Source organism: Pelophylax lessonae (assembly GCF_965119305.1).
Source record: "Pelophylax lessonae genome assembly, chromosome: 13".
Lineage (NCBI taxonomy): Eukaryota > Metazoa > Chordata > Amphibia > Anura > Ranidae > Pelophylax > Pelophylax lessonae.
In genome coordinates this window covers 160,988,027-161,012,267 of record NC_138780.1, presented here as the reverse complement: position 1 = coordinate 161,012,267, position 24,241 = coordinate 160,988,027, and the positions used below count along the sequence as shown (strand labels likewise).

General features: G+C 46.9%; 2 protein-coding genes across 3 annotated transcripts in view; one reads left to right on the top strand and one right to left on the bottom strand.

The window, feature by feature from the left end:
* The window catches only part of FANCM (FA complementation group M), a 318,993-nt gene extending 316,418 nt beyond the window's left edge, over positions 1-2,575 (bottom strand). For both annotated transcript variants that reach the window (XM_082275430.1, XM_082275431.1), the window contains exon 1: positions 2,222-2,575. In XM_082275430.1, coding sequence (XP_082131556.1) covers positions 2,222-2,444 — 223 coding nt within the window. In that variant the 5' untranslated portion in view covers positions 2,445-2,575. The remainder of the gene's footprint in view (positions 1-2,221) is intronic.
* A 579-nt stretch (positions 2,576-3,154) lies between these two features.
* Positions 3,155-24,241, top strand: FKBP3 (FKBP prolyl isomerase 3). Its single transcript, XM_082242766.1, has 7 exons — positions 3,155-3,305; positions 12,166-12,267; positions 15,990-16,097; positions 17,156-17,291; positions 19,516-19,583; positions 19,784-19,881; positions 24,085-24,241. Exons 1-7 carry the CDS (start codon positions 3,192-3,194, stop codon positions 24,137-24,139), a joined length of 681 nt encoding a protein of 226 aa, XP_082098892.1. The 5' UTR covers positions 3,155-3,191; the 3' UTR covers positions 24,140-24,241.

The window sequence follows — 24,241 nt, the reverse complement described above, 5'->3', positions numbered from 1 at the left end:
ACATGTTAAATGTTCCATGTGTTTTTAGGGCAGAACATGTTCCCACTCCTACAGCCTCTCGCTGATCCCCTCCCTCACTGTCACAGCGGGCCGAGGATCTTCTCCGCACACCCGCTGTCACAATTTGAAAAGAATGCGGCTTTTTGGGGCTCCACCCACAAGGCCCTGTCATTCATTCACAGAGATCTGTGAAAGAATGAACTACAAGTACCGGCGGCCTTTGTGGCCGACGACTTGAAGTTCTCAATTACCTACCAGGGCACTAGTGAGCGCTCTAGGTAGGTAATTCAGTATTCCTGTCATTGTATAACTGCCTGCCCATTTGAGGTACGACCAGACAGCTTACACGGACAGTGTGCAGGAGCCTGATATTGTACCCATAATCTGCTGATCGCGGATACAATGCTGAACAGGCTCTTAAAAACAAAATAATAAATGCACATTTTTCTTACCTGCAAGAAAATGTGCATTCGGTTTTTTTTTTTTTTGAAAGGTGAAATTAAAGAGGGAGTAAACTCCCCTTGTTTGTATCTATAGGTACTGTAAATATATCCTAAACTTGCACTGCTTAGGAGATATTTTCTGTATACTGCGCAGATTATGTCATTGGCGCATGTGCTCTGAAGAAATGGCCACCCATGCAGTTTCTTCACGGCCTGTTCTGTAACCGGCTGCTCCTGCATGCATGAGTGATGTCATCGGGGCTCTGGCCAATCACAGCGCTGGAGCCCAGAAGAAACACCAGGGAATATGTCAGCAGCGTGCTAGCGCCGCTTCAGGGCTTCAATCTAAGGGCTCTTTCACACGGATGTTCCGTATGTCCGTAAATTACCCCATCCGTTTGCGGGTGATATACGGACATAATGAATGTCTATGGGATTGCGGATGTCAGTGGATGACCATCCGCTGACATCCGATTTTCATCCTCAGTTCGGTTCCGTTTTTTGGAACGGAACAGAATCCTATTTTTGTTCCGTTTAAAAAACGGAACGGATGCAAAATCGGATGTCAGCGGTGTTATCCGCAATCCCATATACATGCATTATGTCCGCATATCATCCGCAAACAGATGGGATGATATGCGGACATAGGGAGCAGATGACACAAGTGTCATCCATGTCCGTGAAAAAAAAAAAAGTGCCGGAGCGGATCGCAATACGGTCCGCCCCGTGTGAAAGAGCCCTAAGGTATTTCATAATGAGCTAGTACGCGATGCATACAAGCTCATTATGCCTTAGCATTGCAGTTTTTTTTTTTACTTGGTTCAAGGGGGTTTACAACCTCTTTAAAGGGATATGAAAGTTTGTTTTTTTTTAATATAAAACAACAAATGCTAAACTTACCTGCTCTGTTCAGTTGTTTTGCACAGGGCAGCCCAGATCCCCCTCTTCTTGGGTCCCTCGTTGGTACTCCTGGCCCCTCCCTCCTGTCAAGTGCCCCTACAGCAAGCAGCTTGCTATGGGGGCACACGAGCTGAGCCACTGCTGTGTGTATCCATTCAGACACTGAGCCACGGCTTGGCCCTCTCTCTCTCTCTCTCTCCTTATAGGCCAACTGACTGACAGCAGTGGGAGCCAATGGCACCCACTGCTGTGTCTCAGCCAATCAGGAGAGAGAGTCCTGGACAGCCGAGGCTCTGGAGCAGGGATCCTCTAACTGCGGCCCTCCAGTTGTTGTGGAACTACACAACCCATGAGGCATTGTAAAACTCTGACATTCAGAGACATGACTAGGCATGATGGGAATTGTAATTCCTGAACAACTGGAGGGCCATAGTTTGAAGACCCCTGCTCTGGAGCAACATTGCTGGATTGAGATGGAACTCAGGTAAGTATTAGGGGGGCTGAGGGGGGGAGCTGCAAACAGTAGGTTTTTAACTGAATGCATAGAATGCATTAAAGGTAAAAAACCTTGTGCCTTTAGAATCACTTTAATCTTTACGCATATTCTTAAAAGTGCTTGCAATTACTTTAATTCAACCAGGTGTGTCAGAGGGACTGTCGATTGTCCTTTAATTGGAGGTGCAAAACAGAGAACCAAAATTCCAAAGCAGTTCCTGCAGGGAACACAAAACCTGAAGCATTCCAGGCCAGCAGTTTCCTCTCTTTGTGGACATCACCAGCGGAGGAACCACTCAGAGGACATCAACCCACCAATATAGAACATGACCATATGCCCCAGCAGCATCATGACCCCCGGAGTGTAGCCATGGTGAGGGTACCTGTCATCACCACCGTGTGCTCCTGAGGAATACCCATGACCTTGTAGCAGGCTTCGATCTGCTGGGCCACCAGAGGCTTAGTGGGAGCCATAAAGACGATCTTCCCAGACGGGTACCAGCGGTAGAAGTTGTACATCACCACGGCGGCGATGAAGGTCTTGCCAAGGCCGGTGGGCAGACACACCAGGGTGTTGTCGAAGAGGGAGGTGTGTGCCATCGTCATCTGGTACTCCCGGATGGGGAAGTTGGTGGGATAAATCCACACGCTGCCGGCTGACAGGTCAAAGCCTGGAAGGTTCTGGATGTCAGGATGGTGACTGGTGCCCGGCGGGTCAGGGGCACCGGGAAGATGGTGACTGGTGCCCGGCGGGTCAGGGGCACCGGGAAGATGGTGACTGGTGCCCGGCAGGTCAGGGGCACCGGGAAGATGGTGACTGGTGCCCGGCGGGTCAGGGGCACCGGGAAGATGGTGACTGGGGCCCGGCGCACCAGTGCCCGTGGGGTCAGTCTCATTTAGCGCTTTCTCAGCCTCATACACAGCAACCAGCAGTACATCATCATCCTCATCTTCACCCAGCTGGGGCGCTGCCTGCCAGGCTGGAGGTGGTGCAGCCCTATTGGGGCCTTTCTGGGAGCACACACCCTTCCTCTTCCTTACAGTCTTGGCTTTGGCCTTCTTAGCTTGGGGTTCAGGAGCCACACCGGACCCCCAAGCCTGAAACAGGGTCCTCTGCTTCCCATTCATCTCCCTTCCGCCATAGGAAAGTCAGCAGCTTCAAAACAGGCGCCCAGCCGCAAAGCACAGGGAGTGACGTCAATAATCCAGCGCCTGCCCTCACTGATTACGTACGCCTGTCTGCCCACACTTAACATGGCGGCGCCACATAATGCGTGCATCCGCTCTCATCTCCATTGAAAAAGTTTCTATTTGGGGGGCGGGGTTACAGGAAAAAAAAAAAAAGCACATGTCATGGCTGCCGCAGTGGAGCAGCCGAGCCGAGAGTGGAGCGAGGAGCAACTTCACAGCGATGATCTGCCCAAGAAGGATGTGATCGCCTTCCTGCAGCAACACGCTTCGGAGTCGGTATGTAGGGGGAGGAGTCCGGCGAGTGATGGGCAAGTAGCCCAATTGTCGGTCCAGGATTGGGGGGTGCAACTGTCCTCCGCACCAAAACCATCCTCATCAGCCATGAATAATGTTGGGGGAACGGTCCGTTCAGGGAACACCCGAATTTAAAGTATATTCGCCCTACTGAACGCCATGCAGTGCATTCTGCGCTCTGATTGGGCAAAGCAAAAGCTATTTGTTGGAAGAGAAGTTTGGGGTTTGGTTCCCTCCCCCCCCCCATTAGGCCCCTTTCACACTTGGGCGACTTATCCTGCGATTTGGGACTGCAAAGTCGCACTCCAAGTTTTCCAGTGAGTAGCGCTCATATCTGTACGACTTCAAAGTAATCCCTGCACCACTTTGGGAAGATTTTGATGCGTTTTGAGGTCCAAGGACAAAATTGGGCGACTTTTAGGTCGCATAAGTGTGAAGGGGGCCTTCTACTTACCTAGGTGGATGCAGCATTGGACTGCATCCTGCCCCCCCCCCCCCCCTGGCACCTTTGCACTGAGAACTGAGCGATCAAACACTGCTGATCGCTCAGTTGTGATAGCTCCCTGAGCAGAGAGCTGCTGACTGTCAGTCACCGCTCTCCGCTCTGCCCCTCCCCCCTCACTCACTGGAGCGCTGAGCTGTGGAGGGGTGGGGAGCAGCTGGCTCAGACTCTCAGGCTACGTTTACATCTTGGCATTGCTATTTACAGGCGTTTTTAGGTTGACAAGTGACCAATGGGGGGGAAAAAAAAAAAAAAAAATGCCTGTAATCTGCCCAAAAAGAAGCTCATGTACTTTTTTGAGCGTTGGGCGTTTTGCTTAAAACGTCAAAACGCTCAGATGTGAACAGGGGCCATTGAAATGAATAGGATTTGTCTTGTTGGGCGTTTTTTTGAGCTGATCCTAGAGCAGAAAAACTCCCCAAAAATGCCTACATGTGAGCTTAGCCTAAGCGACCCGCTGAGAAGCTGAGTCTGGTGTCGGTCCAGGCACCTGGCGGATCCCGACTGCGTGACCATGATGGCGCGGTGCCTGGAATAACATCAGCAGAGAGCGGCCTTCAGCCCATTCTCCACTGAAAACGGGTCACAGGAGTTCAGAACAAACTGCACTCCTGTGCTCCATAGATGTAAAGCCACACTAGCTTTGGCTATACTTCTCCTTTAAGGAGCAATGCTGAGAAGCCATCTGCGGCGTCCTTAACAACTGATGAGTCATCAGCTGTCAGTGCGGTTCCCCGCTAACAGCTGAAAAAAAAAATTACAGATAAAAAAAGAATCCCGCGTGGGGTCCCCCCCAAAAAAAAAACCATACCAGAACCTTATCCGAGCATGCAGCCTGGCAGGTCAGGAAAGGGGGGGGCGAGTGAGTCCCCCCGAACCATACCAGGCCATATGCCCCCAGCTCTGCCCCCTCCACCCCAAAGCACCTTGTCCCCATGTTGATGGGGACAAGGGTCTTTTCACCACAACCCTGGGTTGTGGGTGGTCTGCGGGGATCAGAATTTGGAAGCCCCCTTTAACAAGGGCCCCATATTGCCCCCCTATGTGAGTGAGTAGGGCATACTATGTTCCCCTAACCATTCACCAAAAAAGTGTCAAAAAGTAATAAAAAAACAGTTTTTGACAATTCTTTTATTAAAAAAAAAAGTCCCCCCAATTTAAATCCATCATCAATCACGCCACACCTGCAAAAGAAAAAAAAAACACAGAATGCTAAATGCCTCCGCCATTGTTTGACGGTTCTTATATAGGTAAGGGTGGGGCCACCTGGCAACATCACCTAGTGGCACCGCCCCCTTGTGATGTCACCGACCCAGCATGCACTGGTCCATGACGTTTTTGTTTTTTAGCAATTTTAGCATAAGGTTTCCCTTAAAATCTATACCAGAACATTCCGGGGGGATCCCAAGCTGTTATGTTTTTTTTTTTTTTTTTTTTTCTTCAATGCCGGCAATTGCAACCACAAGTCATTTTAACCACTTGCCTTCTGTGCACTTAAACACCCTTCCCATCCAGGCCAATTTTCAGCTTTCAGCGCTCGCACACTTTGAATGACAATTGCGCGGTCATGCTACACTGTACCCATATGAAATTTTTATCATTTATTTTTCACACAAATAGAGCTTTCTTTTGGTGGTATTTAATCACCTCTGGGTTTTTTATTTTTTTACAAAAAAAAAGACAGAAAATTAAAAAAAAAAAAAAATTTCTTATTTTCTGCGAGTAAATTTTGAAAATAAATTTTTCTCCCTCAAGGATGTGCGCTGATGAGGCTGCACTGATGGGCACTGATAGGCTGCACTGATGGGCACTTATGAGGTGCCACTTATGGGCACTGATGAGGTGGCACTTATGGGCACTGATGAGGAGGTACTAATATGCCGCACTGATGAGCATTGAGAGGTGGCACTGAGGCGGCACTGACGGGTGGCACTGATGGGCACTGACGGGTGGCACTGATGGGCACTGACGGGTGGCACTGATGAGCACTGATGGGCAGCACTGATGAGCACTGATGGGCAGCACCATCAGTGCCCACACTCAGTGCCCATAGTGCTGCCAGTCAGTGCTCATCAGTGCCTAGATGAGCAGGCACTGACTGGCAGCACTATGGGCACTGATGGCGGGCACTGATGGGGGGCAATGTGTGGTTTTTTTACCTTTAGTAATCAGGGCACTGGTGATCAGTGCCCTGATTAAATTTCTCTGTGTCCCCAGCGGCTGTCGGCTCCCCCTCCTTCCTCACACTGCAGTGTCTGTGTGAGGAAGGAGCGTCGGCGATGAGAGATGATCTCATATGTTTACATATGAGATCATCTCTCATTGGACGGCTTGATCACGTGGTGAATGGCCGCTGTGATTGGCCATTCACCACGATCTGTGATCGGCCGTGTCCAAGGGACACGGCCGACACAAATTCTCCCCGATGCATGCTCGCGGGAGCGCGCGGGGGGCGTGTCACTGGAGGCCGTTTAAAAACGGCCTCCCGAAAATTCGAGTCCGCGCTGCAGCCGTATATAGGCTGTAGCGCGGATGGAAGAAAGTTAAATGTGATTTTGTTTTTTATTTTTTCCCTTTAGAAATCCTATTTTTGCTTTAGCATGTTCTATGCATGCTACAGATGCGCCACTTTACAGGCAGACCAAGGGGACCCTCCGGTCACTATATTCAAAGGAATTTTTCGTTTTTATTGTCACACTTTAGGCATCATTAAAATCACTGCTCCTGAAAAAACAATTGTTTTGAAAAAAAAACTTTTTTTGCCCTTGAGGCAATACCTGGACCTCCATACCCCTTTTATGGCCAATTACTTGCATATAAGCCTTCAACTCAACTCCATTTCAGACTTTTGATTTTTCCTGTTTGGCCCCAATAGACTTCAATGGGGTTTGGGTTAGAACTTTTCCCCTGTGGGCGATCTGCTGCCACCCAAACAGGGGGGTGTTAGGCCCAACTCTAATTAAAAATGGTCTCCTCCAATATATATATATATATATATATTACACTGGCCACTTTATTAGGTACACCTGTCTAATTGCTTGGTAACACGAATCACATGGCAGCAATTCAATGCATTTAGACATGGTGAAGACAACTTTCTGAAGTTCAAACCGAGCATCAGAATGGGGAAGAAAGGGGATTTAAGGGACTTTGAACGTAGCATGGTTGTTGGTGCCAGACAGGCTGGTCAGAGTATTTCAAAAACTGCTGATCTACAGGGATTTTCACACAAAGCCATCTCTGGGGTTTACAGAGACTGGTCCAAGAAAGAGAAAATATCCAGTGAGCGTTATTGTGCAGAGGAAAATGCCTTGTTGATGTCATAGGAGAATGGGCAAACTGGTTCAAGATGATAGAAAGGCAACAGTAACTCAAATAACCACTCATTACATCCAAGGTAGGCAGAATACCATCTCTAAAGCATGGATCCATCCTGCCTTGTATCAATAGTTCAGGCTGGTGGTGTAATGGTGTGGAGGATATTTTTTTGGCACACTTGGGGCCCCTTTAGTACCAATTGAGCATTGGTTAAACCCCACAGCCTACCTGAGTATTGTTGCTGACCATGTCCATCCCTTTATGACTACAGTGTCCCCATCTTCTGATGACTCCTTCCAGCAGGATAATGCACCATGTCACAAAGCTCAAATCATCTCACCACTGATTTCTGGAACATGACAATGAGGTCACTGCACTCCAATGGCTTCCACACTCACCACATCTCCATCCAATAAAGTGCCTTTGGGATGTGGTGGAATGGGAGATTTGCATCATGGATGCGCAGCCGACAAATCTGCAGCAACTGTGTGATGCCATCATGTCATAATGGACCAAAATCTCTGAGGAGAGGAATGTTTCCAAAACCTTGTTAAATCTATGCCAAGAAGAATTAGGGCAGTTCTGAAGGCAAAAGGGGGTCCAACCCGATACTAGCAAGGTGTACCTAATAAAGTGGCTGGTAAATGTATTTTACACCCTTAGATCAGAGTTGGAGAGAAGTGATGGGTGCTATTAATAGTGGCATAGGTAGTAATCAACATGGGGCTGATTGGTGGTTGTAGCTAAAATATGCCAAACGTGGGAGGGGCTTAAAACTTGAGCCTACATGCATAGTGTAGGGGTCAGATGTATGCAATGTACAGAGAGCTGGGGTCAGGCGTATGTAATCTATAGAGTGGGGGTCTTAGGTGCATGTGGCACCGAGTGTGCGGGGTGTCTCGGGTGCATGGAATGCATAAAGAGCAGGGATCAGAAGTATATACAGCACAGTGCACTTCACCTCCTGTGATTCTGTTCACCACCACCCTCCTAAGGCCCCTTTCACATGGGCTTTCTGTCCGGCGGACTCTGTTTTGCTCGGCGGCGATCGATCCATACGTTTTTTTTCCGGATGCTCCAAACTAGAGATGCACCGATCCGACTTTTTTGGACCCGATACCGATATCTGGCGTTGTGAAATCACTGATACCATTACCGGAACGGATCCGGAGCTACACACAAAGCAAGCGGCTGCAATACAGAGCAAAGCCGCTGCTTCATGTGTACGGCTCCTCCATTCACAGGCGAAGTGCATCTGATATCACTCCGCCTGTGAGCCGGACCTATACAGGAAGTAGCGGCTCCCATCCCATACTACTACTGCACCTAGTAAGGGATGGCTGAGCCGTTACCAAGCAAAAACCGGATCGGCCAGTGGATCGGTCAATGTTACCGATCCCCCGATCCATCTAAAATGGCCATATCGGCGCCGATATCCGATCCGAATATCGAATCGGTGCATTGCTACTCCAAACAATCGGAAAGGGGATTCATCAGAGAAAAGGACTTTACCCCAGTCCTCAGCAGTCCAATCCCTGTACTTTTTTTGCAGAATATCAGTCAGTCCCTAATGTTTTTCCTGGAGAGAAGTGGCTTCTTTGCTGCCTTTCCTGACACCAGGCCATCCTCCAAAAGCTTTTGCACTCAGATGCACTCACAAATGTCTGCTGCCATTCCTGAGAAAGCTCTGCACTGGTGGTGCCCCGATCCCGCAGCTGAATCAACTGTAGGAGACGGTCATGGCTAGGGTTGCACCGATACCGGTATCAGTGCAGATACTTGGCATTTTGCAAGTATCAGCACTCGCGAAAAATCTCTGATACCAGAAGTGATGTCCATGCAAGAGCGGAACGCCTCCTCCCCTCTGGCCGGCTGTCTTCTCCGGTGGGTACCATCCCTGCCACCTCCTCCCAGTGGCGTCGCTAGGGGGGTGCTGACCACACCTGGGTGACACCCAGGGCCATCTTTAACTTGGGATAAAAGGCTGCACCAGTGGCAGAACTCCCAGCTCGTCCAAGCCTGCCTGTCACTGAGCAGGCGGATGACAGGTCTGTCTCTGCCTACTTTGCAGAGACGGACCTCTCAGATCCCCACTCTCCTCTATGGGAGATCAGTTGAAAATGGAACTCCTGTCTGTTTTCATCCGATCCTCCAAATGGATGGAAAATAGGGTTTCCATCCATCTGGATTTCACGGACAGGATCAGATCGCAGTGGGTGTCAACTGAGATGTCTCCACTGACATCCGCTGTCCCATAGGGGTGCATGGAGCAGCTGATCACGTCCGCCTGAAAAACTGGCAGGTTGACCAGATCGGAAGCCTGTGTGAAAGGACCCTAACGCCCCTTTCACACATACGGTCCGTTCAGATTTGTCTGTCAGTTTTTCAGGCGGATCTGAACGGATGCTCCATGCATCTCTATGGGGCAGCGGATGTCAGCGGTGACATGTCTGCTGACATCCGATCCTGACAGAACCCTATTTTCCATCAGTCTGGGGGATCGGATGAGAACGTACAGGCGGTCCCTTCTCATCCGATGCCCCCATAGAGAACATCTGAGATCTGAGAACGTACAGGCGCTCCAGATGACGTCGTATGACGAAACGCGTAGGGCGTGGTTCACGTACGTCAATACGTCACTTCCGGGAACGGTGGTTTGAGCCGGTGGAACGCGGAAGCGGTCCGGCGAACACCTCTCCAAGCTGATAGTGAACTCCCTAACTGTGAGTGGATGCTACGTTTGTTTGTCTGGACATAACATATGCTACGCAATGGAGGCTTATCCTTTATTTTAGTGACCGAAGAAGTGTCGAGGTATCGGCCAAAAGAGTGTGGTAAGCAGCGGTGTTTTCGGTGAATCACCTACCGACACCATACTTTGTTTGATTTCTTAATCACTACACGGGGTTTTGGCAATATCAGCACTCGGCACTTTATTTGTATAAGTATATGCATAACATATGATGTTTACAGTATGGTACACAAGGCACAGCCCATAAACAGCACGTAGCACTTTATATATATTTATATTCATTGCGTGCACCTTTAGCACTATATGCACTTTCTATTTTGCACATGCACGTTTTATAAGTGGTAGCGCCGGTCCCAACATTTTTGCAATTCTTTCTATTTTACTACCTCAGAGGTAGGTTGGAGGCAGCTTACACCACCTTTTTAAACCTTTTAAGCCTGATTCAGTATACGGAAAACTCCATAGCGCTGGTATACATTCCTTTTTTCTATATCAGGGATCTGACACCTAAGTCGCCGCACACAAAGCGAAGACGGAGCTGTCATCCGCCTGCTCAGCGGGGATCGGCGGATTGATCCCCTGCTGAGCAGAACGGCTCCTTCGACGGAATGGAGCCGTGTGAAAGGGGCCTAAGGGCTAATTCTCTCTATCTCTCTGCCCATCCCCTGTGCAGAGCCACTGGCAGATGTCTGCTTCCACCTGGGAGCTGTGTGCAGGCAAACCAAACAAGTGGATGCACAGACACAATCATATGACAAAGTTTGATAGGCGGGTTTCTGTGTAGGGAAGTTGACAAAGCAGTTTTACTTACCTGATCCTCTGCTCCTATATGGTGTGCGTATTCTGGTGTGAACCGGGCCTGAAGGTCCATACTGACCTAGAGCTGGGGGTAAACCATGCATTGATTAAGGGTGCAGTGCTCTGTGGGTTTCATTTTTTTTATTAATGTGGTGCAATAATTACATTTTTGCAAAAGTTGAAAATGTCTTTTTAAAAAGAAAAGCAAAAAAAGACGAAAGGGGTTGCTGGTAGCTTGTATAAAGTGAGGTCACCTACCTGCTTCATCTCTTATTGCCCTCTGCTACCAAATGCCAGCCCTACTGAATAGTCAGAGCTTCACCACTTTCTTCAAGTCCTAAAGCCCCGTACACACGAGTCGAAAATTGGCAGTGAATTTTCGTCCCGAACGACCGATCGGCCGATTTTCGGCTTGTTGGTATGATGCTTCCGACAACCGACTCCGACTTTTCGGCCGAAAAAAATCTGGTGTGCAGGCTATAAAATTTTTGTCCGCCGTCAAAACCCGTCCGATTTTCGTGCAGTCAGTACATATTTCGACGGGGAAAAATCTTATGAGCAAGACTGGGCATGCTCAGAGAAGAAAGAACACAAAGAAAGCAAACCAACACATGACATCACTTCTGAAGTAGAATTTTGTTGGGCGAGAAAATTTGTGTGCAGTCTAGAGCACATTCCAACCAACAAAACACCACTCTGGACAAAAGATGGACGACCGGTCGGCCGATAATCGTGTGTGTACTAGGCTTAAAGCGGAGTTCCACCCAAAAGTGGAACTTCCGCTTTAGGGAGTCCTGACCCCCCGACATGCCACATTTGGCATGTCATTTTTTGGGGGGGGGGGAGCGGGTACCTAGTTTTGACAGGTACCCGCTCCCACTTCCGCTCGGAGCGCCGCGGCACCCTGAGCGGAAGTTCTCCTCTCCCCCTCCCTCCCTGCAATCTTCTGGGACACGTCAGAGGTCCCAGAAGATTGCCGGCCAATCACGGCGCGCAGCGCGACTCGCGCATGCGCAGTGGGTACCCGGCTGTGAAGCCGCAAACTGTAACAGCCGGGTGCCCACAGCAGTGATGCCGAGGGAGAGGATCGAGGCTTCCGGCGGCCGCATCGCTGGACCGTTGGACAGGTGAGTAAATGGCTGGAACTCCGCTTTAAGTTCCGTCAGCCCCCCTTCTACCTCGCATACATTCCTATTGGACAAGGAAGCAGTCCACCATACCAGTGTGAAATATTTAGGGGTGGAAGGAAGCAGGCCAGCACTGACACTACCAATCAGGAGGGCTCGGGGACATAAATGTACAAACGGCAGTAAAACCATACAGAGGTCCCCTTTCCATTGTACTAAAAATGTCCCTGTACCATCTCCAAAGAAAAAAATGTTTTCCTTTTGAATATCCGTCTGTTTCACTGCTTTAGTAGTAGTTTTGTACCATCAAGTAATACAGCTGATCCATGTTTTCTGATTTTCCAGTTCCTGGCAGAACTCAAGTTGCTTGGCAATGTCAAAAATGTGGCAAAAACCGCCAAGAAGGATCATCTCATCACAGCCTATAACAAATTATTTGAAACAAAGGTAGGTTTGATATGTTAACACTGGATTTATTAATGTGTACCTGTAAAAATGATACAGAATCGGAGTGTGTCTATAAGAGACATTGGCCATGGAGTACGTGTAGAATCGCTATGATGAGAAAGTAAAGCACCTCTATTTCAGGCCTAAATACAGCAATGGCCAAAAGTTTTGAGAATGACACAAATCCTAATTTTCACAAAGTCCGCTGTTTCAGTGTTGTTAGATCTTTTTGTCAGATGTTACAATGGGATACTGCAGTATAATTGCAAGCATTTCAAAAGTGTCAAAGGCTTTTGACAATTACATTTAACCACTTGCCGACTGCCGCACGACTATTTACGTCTGCAGTCAGCCCCTCACAGGCAGAGCGACTTAGGGCTACGTTGCTAGCCTGTGAGGGTCTAGGGAGCGAGCACCGCCACGGATTCCCCCCCCCCCCTGCGCGCGTGTGACCGGCGGACCCGATGTCCGCTGGTCACTCGAGATCGTCGGGTGGAGAGGGAGAAAGGCAGGCGGCTGATGTAAACAAGCCGCCTGTCATTCTCTCCTGTGTAGGAATGGTGATCATACGGTTCTACTATGTAGGACCGTTGATCACTGTTCCTACACCTCAAGCCACAGCCAATCACAGTTAGAATCACGCCCCTAGGGACACACATAACCCCGCCCTCTCAAAAAAAGTTAACCCCTTCACTGCCAGTGTAATTTTACAGTAACAGTGCATATGTATAGCACTGATTACTGTAGAAATGTCACTGGTAACCCCAAAAGTGTCAGTCAAGGGTCCGATCTGTCTGCCGCAATGTCGCAGTCCCGCAAAAGAAATCTCAGATCGCTGCCATTACGCGTTAAAACAACAAAAATGACAAATCTTTCCCTTTGTTAGTAAACGCAATAACTTTTGCGCAAACCAATCACAATACGCTTTTTGCGTTTTTTTTTTTTATGGGGAATTTCATCTAAAAAATGTGAAAAATATTGTTATTTTTGCAAAATTGACGCTGTTTTTTTGTTTATAGCGCAAAAAGTAAAAATCGCACAGGTGATCAAATACCACCAAAAGAAAGCTCTGTTTGTGGGGGAAATAAAGGACGTCAAATTTGTTTAGGTACAGCGTCGCACGACCGCGCAATTGTCCGTTAAAGTCACGCAGTGCCGAATCGCAAAATAGGCCCTGGTCAGGAAGGGGGTAAAATCTTCCGGGGCTTAAGTGGTTAAGTTTATTTGCAGTTTTGATCCTTCTTTTTTTAAAGACCTCTGCAATTAGCCCTGGCATGCTGTCAATTAGCTTCTGGGCCACATCCTGACTGATGGCAGCCCATTCTTGCATAATCAATAGTTTGAATTTGTCAGAGATTGTGGGGGGGGGGTTTGCACATGTCTCTTGAGGATTGACCACTAAGTAAGGTCTGGGGAGTTTCCTGGCCATGGACCCAAATTTCAATGTTTTGTTCCCAAAGCCACTTAGTTATCACTTTTGCCTTATGGCAAGGTGCTCCATCATGCTGGAAAAGGCATTGTTCTTACCAAACGGTTCTTGGATGGTTGGGAGAAGTTGCTCTCAGAGGATGTTTTTGTACCGTTCTTTATTCATGGCTGTGTTCTTAGGTAGAATTGTGAGTGAGCCCACTCCCTTGGCTGAGAACAACCCCACACATGAATGGTCTCAGGATGCTTTACTGTTGGCATGACACAGGACTGATGACAGCGCTCACCTTTTCTTCTCCAGACAAGTTTTTTTTCTTGATGCTCCAAACAATCGGAAAGGGGATTCATCGGAGAAAAGGACTTTACCCCAGTCCTCAGCAGTCCAATCACTGTACCTTTTGCAGAATATCCATCTGTCCCTGATGTTTTTTTTCTGAAAAGAAGTGGCTTCTTTGCTGTCTTTCCTGACACCAGGCCATCCTCCAAAAGCTTTTCACACTGTGCGTGCAGATGGGACTCGCACCTGCCTGCTGCCATTCCTGAGCAAGCTCTGCACCGGTGGTGCCCCGATCCCGCAGCTAAATCAACTGTAGGAGACGGTGATGGCTAGGGTTGCACCGATACCGGTATCAGTGCCGATCCTACACATTTTCCTAAGTATCCGTACTCGCGAAAATGCTCCGATACCAGAAGAGCCGTGCAAGAGCGGAACGCCTTCTCTTCCTCAGCCAGGTGTCTTCTCCAGTGGGTGCCATCCCTGCCTCCTTCTCCCAAAGGTGTCGCTAAGGGGGATGTGACCATACACGGGTGACACCCAGGGTCATCTTTAACTTGGGATAAAAGGCTGCACCAGTGGCAGAACTCCCAGCTCGTCCAAGCCTGCCTGTCAAAATGATTGGTTGCTGGGCCTGTCTACCATCCTAGCAACCAGTCAGGTGAATGGCCCTGGAACTCGGAGGAAGAAGATGTAACTGCCTCTACCTACTTCAAACTGACAACGGAAGGGTTGAGTCTGAGGAGACTTCCTATGTGGACTGGGACACCACTGCTGAGCTGGATGGACTACTGCGAGCGCGGGCTGTCAGTGTATTTTTCCCGCTCGCCCCTCTCTTCGGTCATCAGTTTGGGAGAGGGAGAGAGCAGTTCTTGCAGGGATCGCCGCCCACTCTCATTCCTCCTGCCTCCCCATTGGCTGAAGCCAGGGACCAATGAGGAGCCAGGACAAGTGCACCATGGGACATGTAGTCCCGGAAGACTATAGCTCCTTTTTAATTAATTAAAGAAAAACTACAGCCCCAGCATGCCCGTAAAATAAGAGGAGAGACAGCCTGCAGCCCCGGAGAAAAAATGGGCTGAAAGAGAAGGGAGAGCAAGGGTGAGAGCAGTGTGGAGACCAGATTGAGAGGAGGCTCAGGTCGTTCAGGAGGTAGAGAAAGCCCAAGCCACAACAGCCCCTGGAGCTGAACCAGCCAGAGAGGAGCAAAAAGATGGTGCTGAGAGGACACCATCAAGAGTAAGGGGGGTGATCTAAGGCACCAACAAAAGGAGAAGCTGTTGCCAGGCACACTGACACTGGACGCGGGAACCGGGTGAGTGCTGAATTGACTACAATCCCTCTTGGAGTGTGCGATCATCACCTGGGTGGCTGCAGTTTAATTGCAGTGTTGGCACTTTGAAAAAAATAAGTTGGTTTTGTGATGAAGTTTGGGCACTCGGGCTCAAAAAGGTTCACCATCACTGGTATAGCAACATTTAATTTTTTTAGGGATTAACATTGTGGGAACACAATTTGGTTGCTTGCAGCCACCCACCAGATCTTGATCTATACCACACACCAGAACAGGTAGCGCAGGATAATAGAATTCTTCTTTAATTCCTGTACAGTGATTGCATTTGAAAGGACGCAGTCACTGTTCTGTCTGCAGTTTTCAACGCATGTTTTGAATTTCCACCAATTCTGCAGGAATCAGCAAACATTCAAGCAGTGTATAGCCAGCCTAAGTCCACATTCACCCCTCTGTGTGCTGAAAATGAGGACTTGAGCCTAAAATCTAATTTTACATACAGTGGTTTTCTCCCCCTGCGCATTGTCACAAACCATTCTAAATGCAATGAACAGCATGCGGTTGAGTTTAGGATCTGATGATATTTCATAAATCCTCGCTCTGAGATGAGAAAGAATTGCATGCATGGCCTGAAACCTCAATACTCCTGGACAGGTGGCACGCAATAAAGTCCCAGAATTCTACAATATATGTACATCTCTCTAAACTCTATCGTCTATCTTCTTCCAGCGTTTCAAGGGAACAGATGGAGTTGAAGGTTTGGCAAAACAAGTGAAAGATCTTAAAGTCGATGATGTAAAGCCTGCTGAAACCAAGCCAGAAGAGGTGGTTGATGAGGTAGGTTGTTTGAACCCCTGTCGTGAACCCCCCCCCCCAAGTAGAAATAGTGACCACTATATACTTGTAATGTCATAACTTTTTTCTGTCTTGGTTTACTTCATATCCCTGGTGCTATGCAATTTTTTTTTTTTTTTTTATTAAAGGAGAACAGCCAAAGCTTATTTGGCTTTACTTCTGTGGATCACAGGAGTGCAGTTCGTTTTGCGTTTTGACCCGTCGGTCAGGATCCGCCCACATGCCTGGACCGCCACCCGGCTCAGTGCCTCAGCAAGCTGCTGAGAGCCTGAGCGGCCCACTCCCACCCCCTCCACAGCCCAGCGCGCCAGTCAGCGAGGAGGGGCAAAGCAGAGAGATGTGAGAACTGAGCGGTCGGCGGTGTTTGATCGCTCTGTTTTCAGTGTTTGAGGCACCAGGGGACCGATGCTGCAGCCATATAAATAAGTATGAATCTTAAAAAATATATATATATATATATATATCTCATTTTTTTTGTAGACTAAAACTATTTTTTTTTTTTTTTTTATTTGCTACAAACAGATTACTCCATATAAAATCCCATTTTCCAAAACATCTTAAATTCCACACCCTGCTACTCCAGTGACTGAAATGTGAGGCTGTCTGAGGTTTTTGAAGCTTTAGAGAAACTGGGCACTTTGTCCTTTCCCCCAACCAACTTGTATTCCCATTGCTGTGCTCTCCTTCCTCTCCCCAGCCCTCCAGAGCTCCTGATAAATATCTGGTACACGTCGGTATAGGGAGCATGTGACCGCCAACCATGATGCAGTACTTGGGCCTAGCAGCCAATTGCCAGGCTCAGTGTCACATGATGAAGGGGATGACTGTATTAACTCTGTGTAAGCTCCACCGCAGAGCTTATACAGGGATAAATAGGCAGTATGTTATTTTACATTTTTAATTGTAAAATTGTAGCAGATTTTGAATAAATGATATTTTCTGCTTGTTCATTTCTAAATGTCTTTCCAGATGTACGTATCACATTTGCTTCCTGTTAATCATCTCTATTCAGATAGTACTTAGTTTTTGTTGTTTATTAGGGTCCCCCCAAATACACCAAGGCCACCCTGAAGAAGGGAGACAAGACCAACTTTCCAAAGAAAGGAGACACCGTGCATTGTTGGTACACTGGGTCTTTGGAAGATGGAACCGTGTTTGACAGCAATATACCAGCAAGTAAGAAGCCCTCTGTATGATGTTTGTGTCATTTTGAAGTCATGCATTTATTTTTATTTCCTATTCTAAAATTGTGGCTTTTCAGCAACTAGCTGTGTTTCTGGTTTTCGATAGCATGAGGACCAGATTTTAATGAGGTTTCTCTTAATTTTGTGTCTGTTACAAGTACATGAAACAAAGCAAAAAATATTTAGGTTGCCCTCCAATGAAGTTCCTTTTTTGTTCAATAAACTTTTTTGTAGCAGTAATATTACTTGCAATGCACAGTCTATCCTATCTCTCTTGGACATGACCCCCTCCACTGATGCATTTCACCTCTGGTCGGGCTTCATAGGGACGGGTCATGTTGGCAGGAGAGACTGCACTGCATGCCCTGTTACTGCTCCAATAGAGTGGATTAGCCACTTCATTACCGGGCATTTTTACCTCCTCCCTGCTCAGGCCAGGCCAATTTTCAACTTTCAGTGCTGTTGCAGTTTAAATGACAATTGCACGGTCATGCATAGAATGTGCCAGATAACATGCTAGGTATGTGATCTGGCACAGCAGAGCCGGCTTGGAGACTCCCTGGCATAGAGAAAAGAATTGGAACTTTTAATAGATGTGTATGCATGTTTTTTTTATAGCATTTAAGAAGCCATATTTTATATAAACACAATCTACTAATCAGGAAGTTTTATCTAAAGTGACTTAGATGATTATGAAATATGTTTAAGTAGTTCCTATAACAGAATGCCTGCATCATGGCCTTAGCTCTTCAAGAGCTACTTAAAGTGATTGTAAGCCTTTTTGTTTTTTCAATAAAAATAACAAACCTGTCTATAGTTGCCTGCTCTGTGCAATTGTTTTGCACAGAGCAGCCCCGATCCTCCTCTTTTTGGTTCCCTTGCCTCCACTCCGGGCTCCTCCACTTCAGCGGGTGCCCCCACAGAAAGCTGCTTTCCATGGTGGCCCAGCTCCCATGTCACAGCTTTTGATTGACAACAATCAATTCCCGTCGCTATCAGTCTGTCCAATGAGGAAAGTGACAGAGTGCACATTAGGGATCGACCGATTATCTGCACCACCGATATGTCGGGGGCACCGATATGCACTTTCCACGATATATCGGAATCGGCCCCTGAGGTTACCGATATTTCGGGAAAGTGCTGTACCGGAGTGATGCCTGCAGCTAGAGGCATCACCCCGGTACCGGCGTCCATACCCTGCGGTCGGCTGTCTTGTAATGACAACCGATGCAGCTGAGAAGCCGCTTGGCTGTCATTACAAGGAGCGGGAGGGGACGTCCCCTCCCGCCGCCTTCCGCGGCTCGCCCGGGTCTCCTGTCCCACCGGGAGACCCGAGCATCCTACCTGCACGCCCGCCGAACAGAAGACCCGATCAAAGCCGCATTCGGCTCTGATCGGGTCTCCATGTAAACAACCCGGATGTGATGTCATGACATCACTTCCGGGTACTCGGCACCACATTAAAAAAAAAATGACAGCATTCAAAACAGCCAAACTTGGCGTTTTGAATGCTTTTCAGTGCCGAGGAGGGGTTTGGGGTCTTTTAGACCCCCCCCCCCAGATCCCTCTTCAAGAGTACCTGGGGGGAAATTTTTTTTTTTTTTGGTTTTTTACATGCCCCGAAAATATCTGCCGATATCTGATGATCAAAATATCGGTATTAGCATTAAAAAACGATATTGGCCGATCACTAGTGCACATCGCTGGAACGAATCTGACTCGGGTAAGAAAAAAAAAAGGGGGGGGGGGGGAGCTGTAGCACAAAAGGTTTTTCACCTTAATGCAGAAAGGTGAAAAACCTTAGGGCTTTACAACCACTTTTAGAATACTTGGCATCTGACATTTCTGGGAGTGTCAGGTGCCTGACCCCCCCTCTGTGCCTTGTGGTTCCTCCAGACAATCCTATGTCGCTACAGAACACAGTGACATGGGATAGAGTGAAGGAACCACAACAGTCAGCTGGGATCAGAAAACCAGGATTAGGACAGGTATAAACTCTGTTTTACAGGCACTGTATTTAATAACTGCTTTCAAGGTGAGTTACTTTAAAAAAGTGACCTGGTAAGAAACTGTTTACATTGGTAGCTTGTACTAGGATTGTTTACTTTTGGCTAACCTGGAATGCTGGGACTTCTAGTTCCATTCCATCTGCATAGCCATGGATCATCTAAGCCTGTTGGCACACATAATTTGCTGATTTTTACTTTTTGTGGCAGGTGCAAAGAAGAAGAAAGGTACCAAACCCTTGACCTTTAAAGTCGGTCTTGGCAGAGTCATCAGAGGTGTAAGTAAAGGAACACACAGCCTGTAACAAGAATAACTTTGCGCTAAACTGATATGAATTTCATGTGTTTTAATTACAAAGAACCTAGGCCTGTACAGGCATAATAATATATTAGTATGAAGCCTTACATTTGCTGTCAGTTAAGGCTGGGTGTGATAAATGAATATGTTCTTACATTTTTTTTTTTTTTTTTTAAACAGTGGGATGAAGCTCTTCTCACCATGAGCAAAGGCGAAAAAGCTAAGCTTGAAATCGAGTCTGAATGGGGCTATGGCAGGAGGGGTCAACCTGACGCCAAGTATCTTTTATCGATTTTCCTTTTAAGCGGTTGGTTCCCAAACTTTTTAAAGTCATGGCACCCAAATATCAATTGTTTGATGCGTAGCATAATTTACAGACAATAAGCTTCATTCACAAAGCTGCATCTTACCGCATCCCAGTATGCAATAAGATACCACGCATCGTTTTTCCTAATTTTTTTTTTTTTTAAACTCTCCAGAAAAAAAAAAAATGCTACTAAAATACTGCAAGCATTTTTTTATGAAGTACTGCAGTAATTTAACGCCATCGTCCTTAAACACTGTAAATAGCTGTCTAAGGAGTGGGCGGCCGCCGGCGTACTCGACAACCAGTAAACATGGTTGTTAAGCGGGGGGGGGCCGCGGCGTCTTTAACTGATGAGTTGTCAGCTGGGTTTCCCACCGACCACTGAATGAAAAGAAAAGAATTGCTGGCAATGCAAAATTAAGAGAACCTGGCATGGGGTCCCCCCAATCCATACCAGACCCTTACTCGAACATGCAGCCTGGTAGGTCAGGAAAGGGGGGGGTTGAGCGTGTTGGCCCTTCCATCCTGAACCAAACCAAGCCACATGCCCTGTGAGGGGGGAAGCACCCGCCCCCCATGTTGAGGGCATGTGGCCCGGTATGGGTTTAGAGGGGGGCCCCACGCATTTTATTTTATTTTATTTTTTAAAGCAATTAATAAATGCCGGCGCTTCTTTGCATTCAGATGTTAGCGGGGAACCCCACTGGCAGCTGATGACTCATTGGTTGTTTAGGATGCATGTTGTTAAAGTGGTTGTAAAGGTACAAGGTTTTTTACCTTCATGCATTCTATGCATAAAGGTAAAAAACCTGTGTGCAGCAGCCCCCCACCTAATACTTAAGCCCCCTCTCGATCTAGCAATGTTCACGAGATCCTTGCCTCTCCAGGGACTCACGCTCCTGATTGGCTATGGTCAGTAGTGGAAGCCATTGGAGCACCGGCGTAGGACCTGAGATGAAAAGGGTCCGGGCCACTGTGCAAAACAACTGCACAGAGCAGGTAAGTATAACATGTATATTTTTAATTTAAAAAAAAACAGATCCTGTTCCCTTAAAGCATGATATACAGCACAGTGCTTGTGCTGTGTAATTTGCCCCCCTGTATCACCTAAAATACCTGGCTGATCCTGCCAGTTTCTACCCTCCTCCCTGTACACTGACCACGGTTTATCATGGCTGCTGAACCCTGACACCGTGGTCAGCATAAGTGTTTCCATCATCCACAGTTATCTGCAGCTCTCCTCTGTCTCCCTGTGTCTTCCTCCCCTCCCTGCCTGTCAACTTACTAGCGCCGCTCCCCTCCCAGCTGCTACAAAACTATGTGATCTTTACATCATCCCCTCTTATTAGATTACAAAATGTATCCTAGTGCCTGTGCTTTATTATAAAAAAAAAAAAAAAAAATTCTACCTGTTTTCACAGCGCCGATCGGCTGTCACGTGACTCCCAGCTCTCCTCCTTTTCTTCCCGCCTCCCCAGCTGATGTCAGAGGAAGTTCTTGGCCCTGCCCCCTGAAGATGTCAGGGAGAGAAAAGAGCTGGGAGTCACGTGATCGCCGATGGGAGCTAAGAAAAACGGTAGAAATTGGCTTTTTTTTTTTTTAATAAAGCACAGACACTAGGATACATTTTGTAATCTAACAGAGGATGATGTAAAGATCACATAGTAGCTTACAACCACTTTTTTGATGCTTTACTTTTCCAATCAGTTTTGGATGCCGGTGGCTGCCTGTTCCTTTAACTATCACATGCCGGGACCACTAATTGTTCACCGCATGCTTTTATTTATTTCCCTTTTATGAATTGTGCAACTTTGTTTTTGTTTTTGTTTTTTGCGGTATTTACCAAGCGTTTTTGTTCTATGCAATAATGAATTGACATTTTCAGGATTGTATGTGGTATTTGGGAAAATGCCTAAATACTGTATGCGATCTGCTTTTGTGAGCACCGTATTCTGTGGCCCCCACCCCCTGGGGAAAAATAAAATCTGCTTCTACAGGTAAGTGAGATTTGGGATCGTGTACCTCCTTACCAGAAGATTACCAGTGAGCTCACCCTTGCACTTAGGGGTGAGTAGAGAGAGATTTTAGCTTCCCTCTCAGCTTTAGTCGCATTATTGCACTCTTAAAGAGGAACTGCAGTTTGCTCACCTAATTTGTAATAACATCTTTGCCATTCTGAAGTTTCCCTCCAACCACTTTGCATATTACCCAGTTTATGTACTGTGATTCTGTACTTGCCAAATATGCTGCAGAAATCTCCCTCCATTAGGTCTGGCTGCAGCCATTTTAACTGTGGGCAGCTGAAGCTGCTGATCACTTCCTGGATTTATCTCTGCCCTCATCCAGCCCCCTCTAGCTCTCCTTGGCTTTCCTGTGACTCATCCTTCCTCCCTTGCTGGCAAACTCTGAATTAAAACGAGAGTGGGCTGTATAAGGTATTTACTGGCAGAAACAAAAATGTTTTACTCTCCAAAGTTAAAACAAGGGCAGAGAATTTAATAGATGGAAAGATGAAAAAATGACTGAAGAGCCGCTTTAAGTGGATGGTGGGGGGGGGGGGGGGTGGTTTACAAGGTCCATTGATGGGACACAAGTCCCACCCGTTGTGTTTATCATCATGCTCTCAGTACTGCTCTGCTAAAAGATCGAGGCATACTGATAGTGGGAGGAGTTGTCTTATAGTTTTTGCCAGTGGCCAATCCTCCTGTAGGCAGCTATATGACCCAAACGATTTTAAGACTTCGTCCCCTCAGTGAACTCCAAGGAAAGGATTTTCTAGGGGAATACAAGAATCCTATTTTTTTGCCAACCTCAGCAAAGCACAGGTTTACTTTAAAACACATAATGCAATTGATGTAAGCCCAAGACTTCATACTCCTTTGTGCATGCTAAAAATTTTCTTGAAAAGGTTTGAAAGGTTTTAGGTTTTTTTTTTTTTTTTTTTTTTTGCATCCATAAAATGTTTTACTGTAGATATTAGTCACATGTTATCAGATCCTTGTGTGTTCGCCAAGTTGAGTCAGCCACAGGTGTCAGGATTATACCCATAGGCTAAAAAATTGAATAAAAATATGGCTTGTTAACAGAAATCCATCACGTGGTAGTCATGACCTGTATTTCTGGCATCTCCTTAGGGAAATTCACAAAATTTAATTTACTTTTTTTAGGATCTTTTTTTCTGGAAATAGTTATTTTGGTGCTATACAATTTTTATACTGAGAACATTTTTTTAAGTCTGTACATTTTACACATTATTTGTCACAAACTAATTTTATTAGATAAGCCTAGTTTGACAGGAGGGAGAGAAGGTCTAGATCCACTCTGCTGCTAAGGTTGGTTCTACTTAAGTGACCTACAGTGATTGATTGATTGATTGGCTCCCTCTCCATCAGACAGCAGGCAATGTAACCACAAGCCTCAGATGTTCAGTAGGAGGTTACTGTGACAACGGGGTTCCAGCATTAATGCTGTGGTGACCACACTGTACAAAGTCCCTAACCAATTAGCGATGCTTATGCCAGCCTAAAAGTTGCCAAGAAAGAGCAAGGCAACGCTGTCCAGATGTTGGTTATATAAATTGCAATAGAAGCAGCCCGTGAGTGTAAACTACATTTATTAAGAAAAATTATGGTTAAGAGTTTAAAAAGTATAGGACACAATCTAATAAAAAGGATTCTAACCGGTATGGTTCCTGGCCGTATCTGCTGGTGATGACCTACTGGGTGGAGGGTCCAATGGCCCGGTTGGCATCTCTTCAGCCCATCCCGGTGATCGGACCCTCCACCCAGTGGCTTTGTAGGTCATCACCAGCAGATACGGCCTGAAACCATACCGGTTAGAATCCTTTTTATTTGATTGTGTCATATACTTTTTAAACTCTTAACCATCATTTTTCTTAATGTGGTTAAACTCATGGGCTGCTTCTATAGCAATTTATATAACCTAACATCTGGACAGCGCTGCCCCTCTCTTCCTTGGTAGGAGTTTACTGACCTGATGTATTGCCAGTGCCCTATGGGACATAGACAGGTACAAGTTATTAGGATAGTGAAGATATCAGTCAAACGCTGGTATCTTTGTGGTTGGTCAGTCTTGGCTACCCTTCCAGGCTGTACTGGTCCATTTTCTAAACTGACTATGGAGCTACTATGGTTTCCTTAACTACATTACTCAGAATCCCACCCAACGCCAAGCTGATTTTTGAAGTGGAACTAGCGGACATCAACTGAAAAATAACAGCTGTGATCTTCAACTACCAGAATGTGACGGAAATAAATGCTTTGTTTACACCTCTGCTGCCAACTACCATGTAAATAAACTGGACAAATTGA

Coding starts and splice junctions, on each gene's coding strand:
- FKBP3 (XM_082242766.1), top strand. CDS start 3,192: ATGGCTGCCGCAGTGGAGCAGCCGAGCCGAGAGTGGAGCGAGGAGCAA. Junction 12,268..15,989: donor ACAAATTATTTGAAACAAAG/GTAGGTTTGATA, acceptor ATCTTCTTCCAG/CGTTTCAAGGGAACAGATGG. Junction 19,882..24,084: donor AGGGGTCAACCTGACGCCAA/GTATCTTTTATC, acceptor TACATTACTCAG/AATCCCACCCAACGCCAAGC.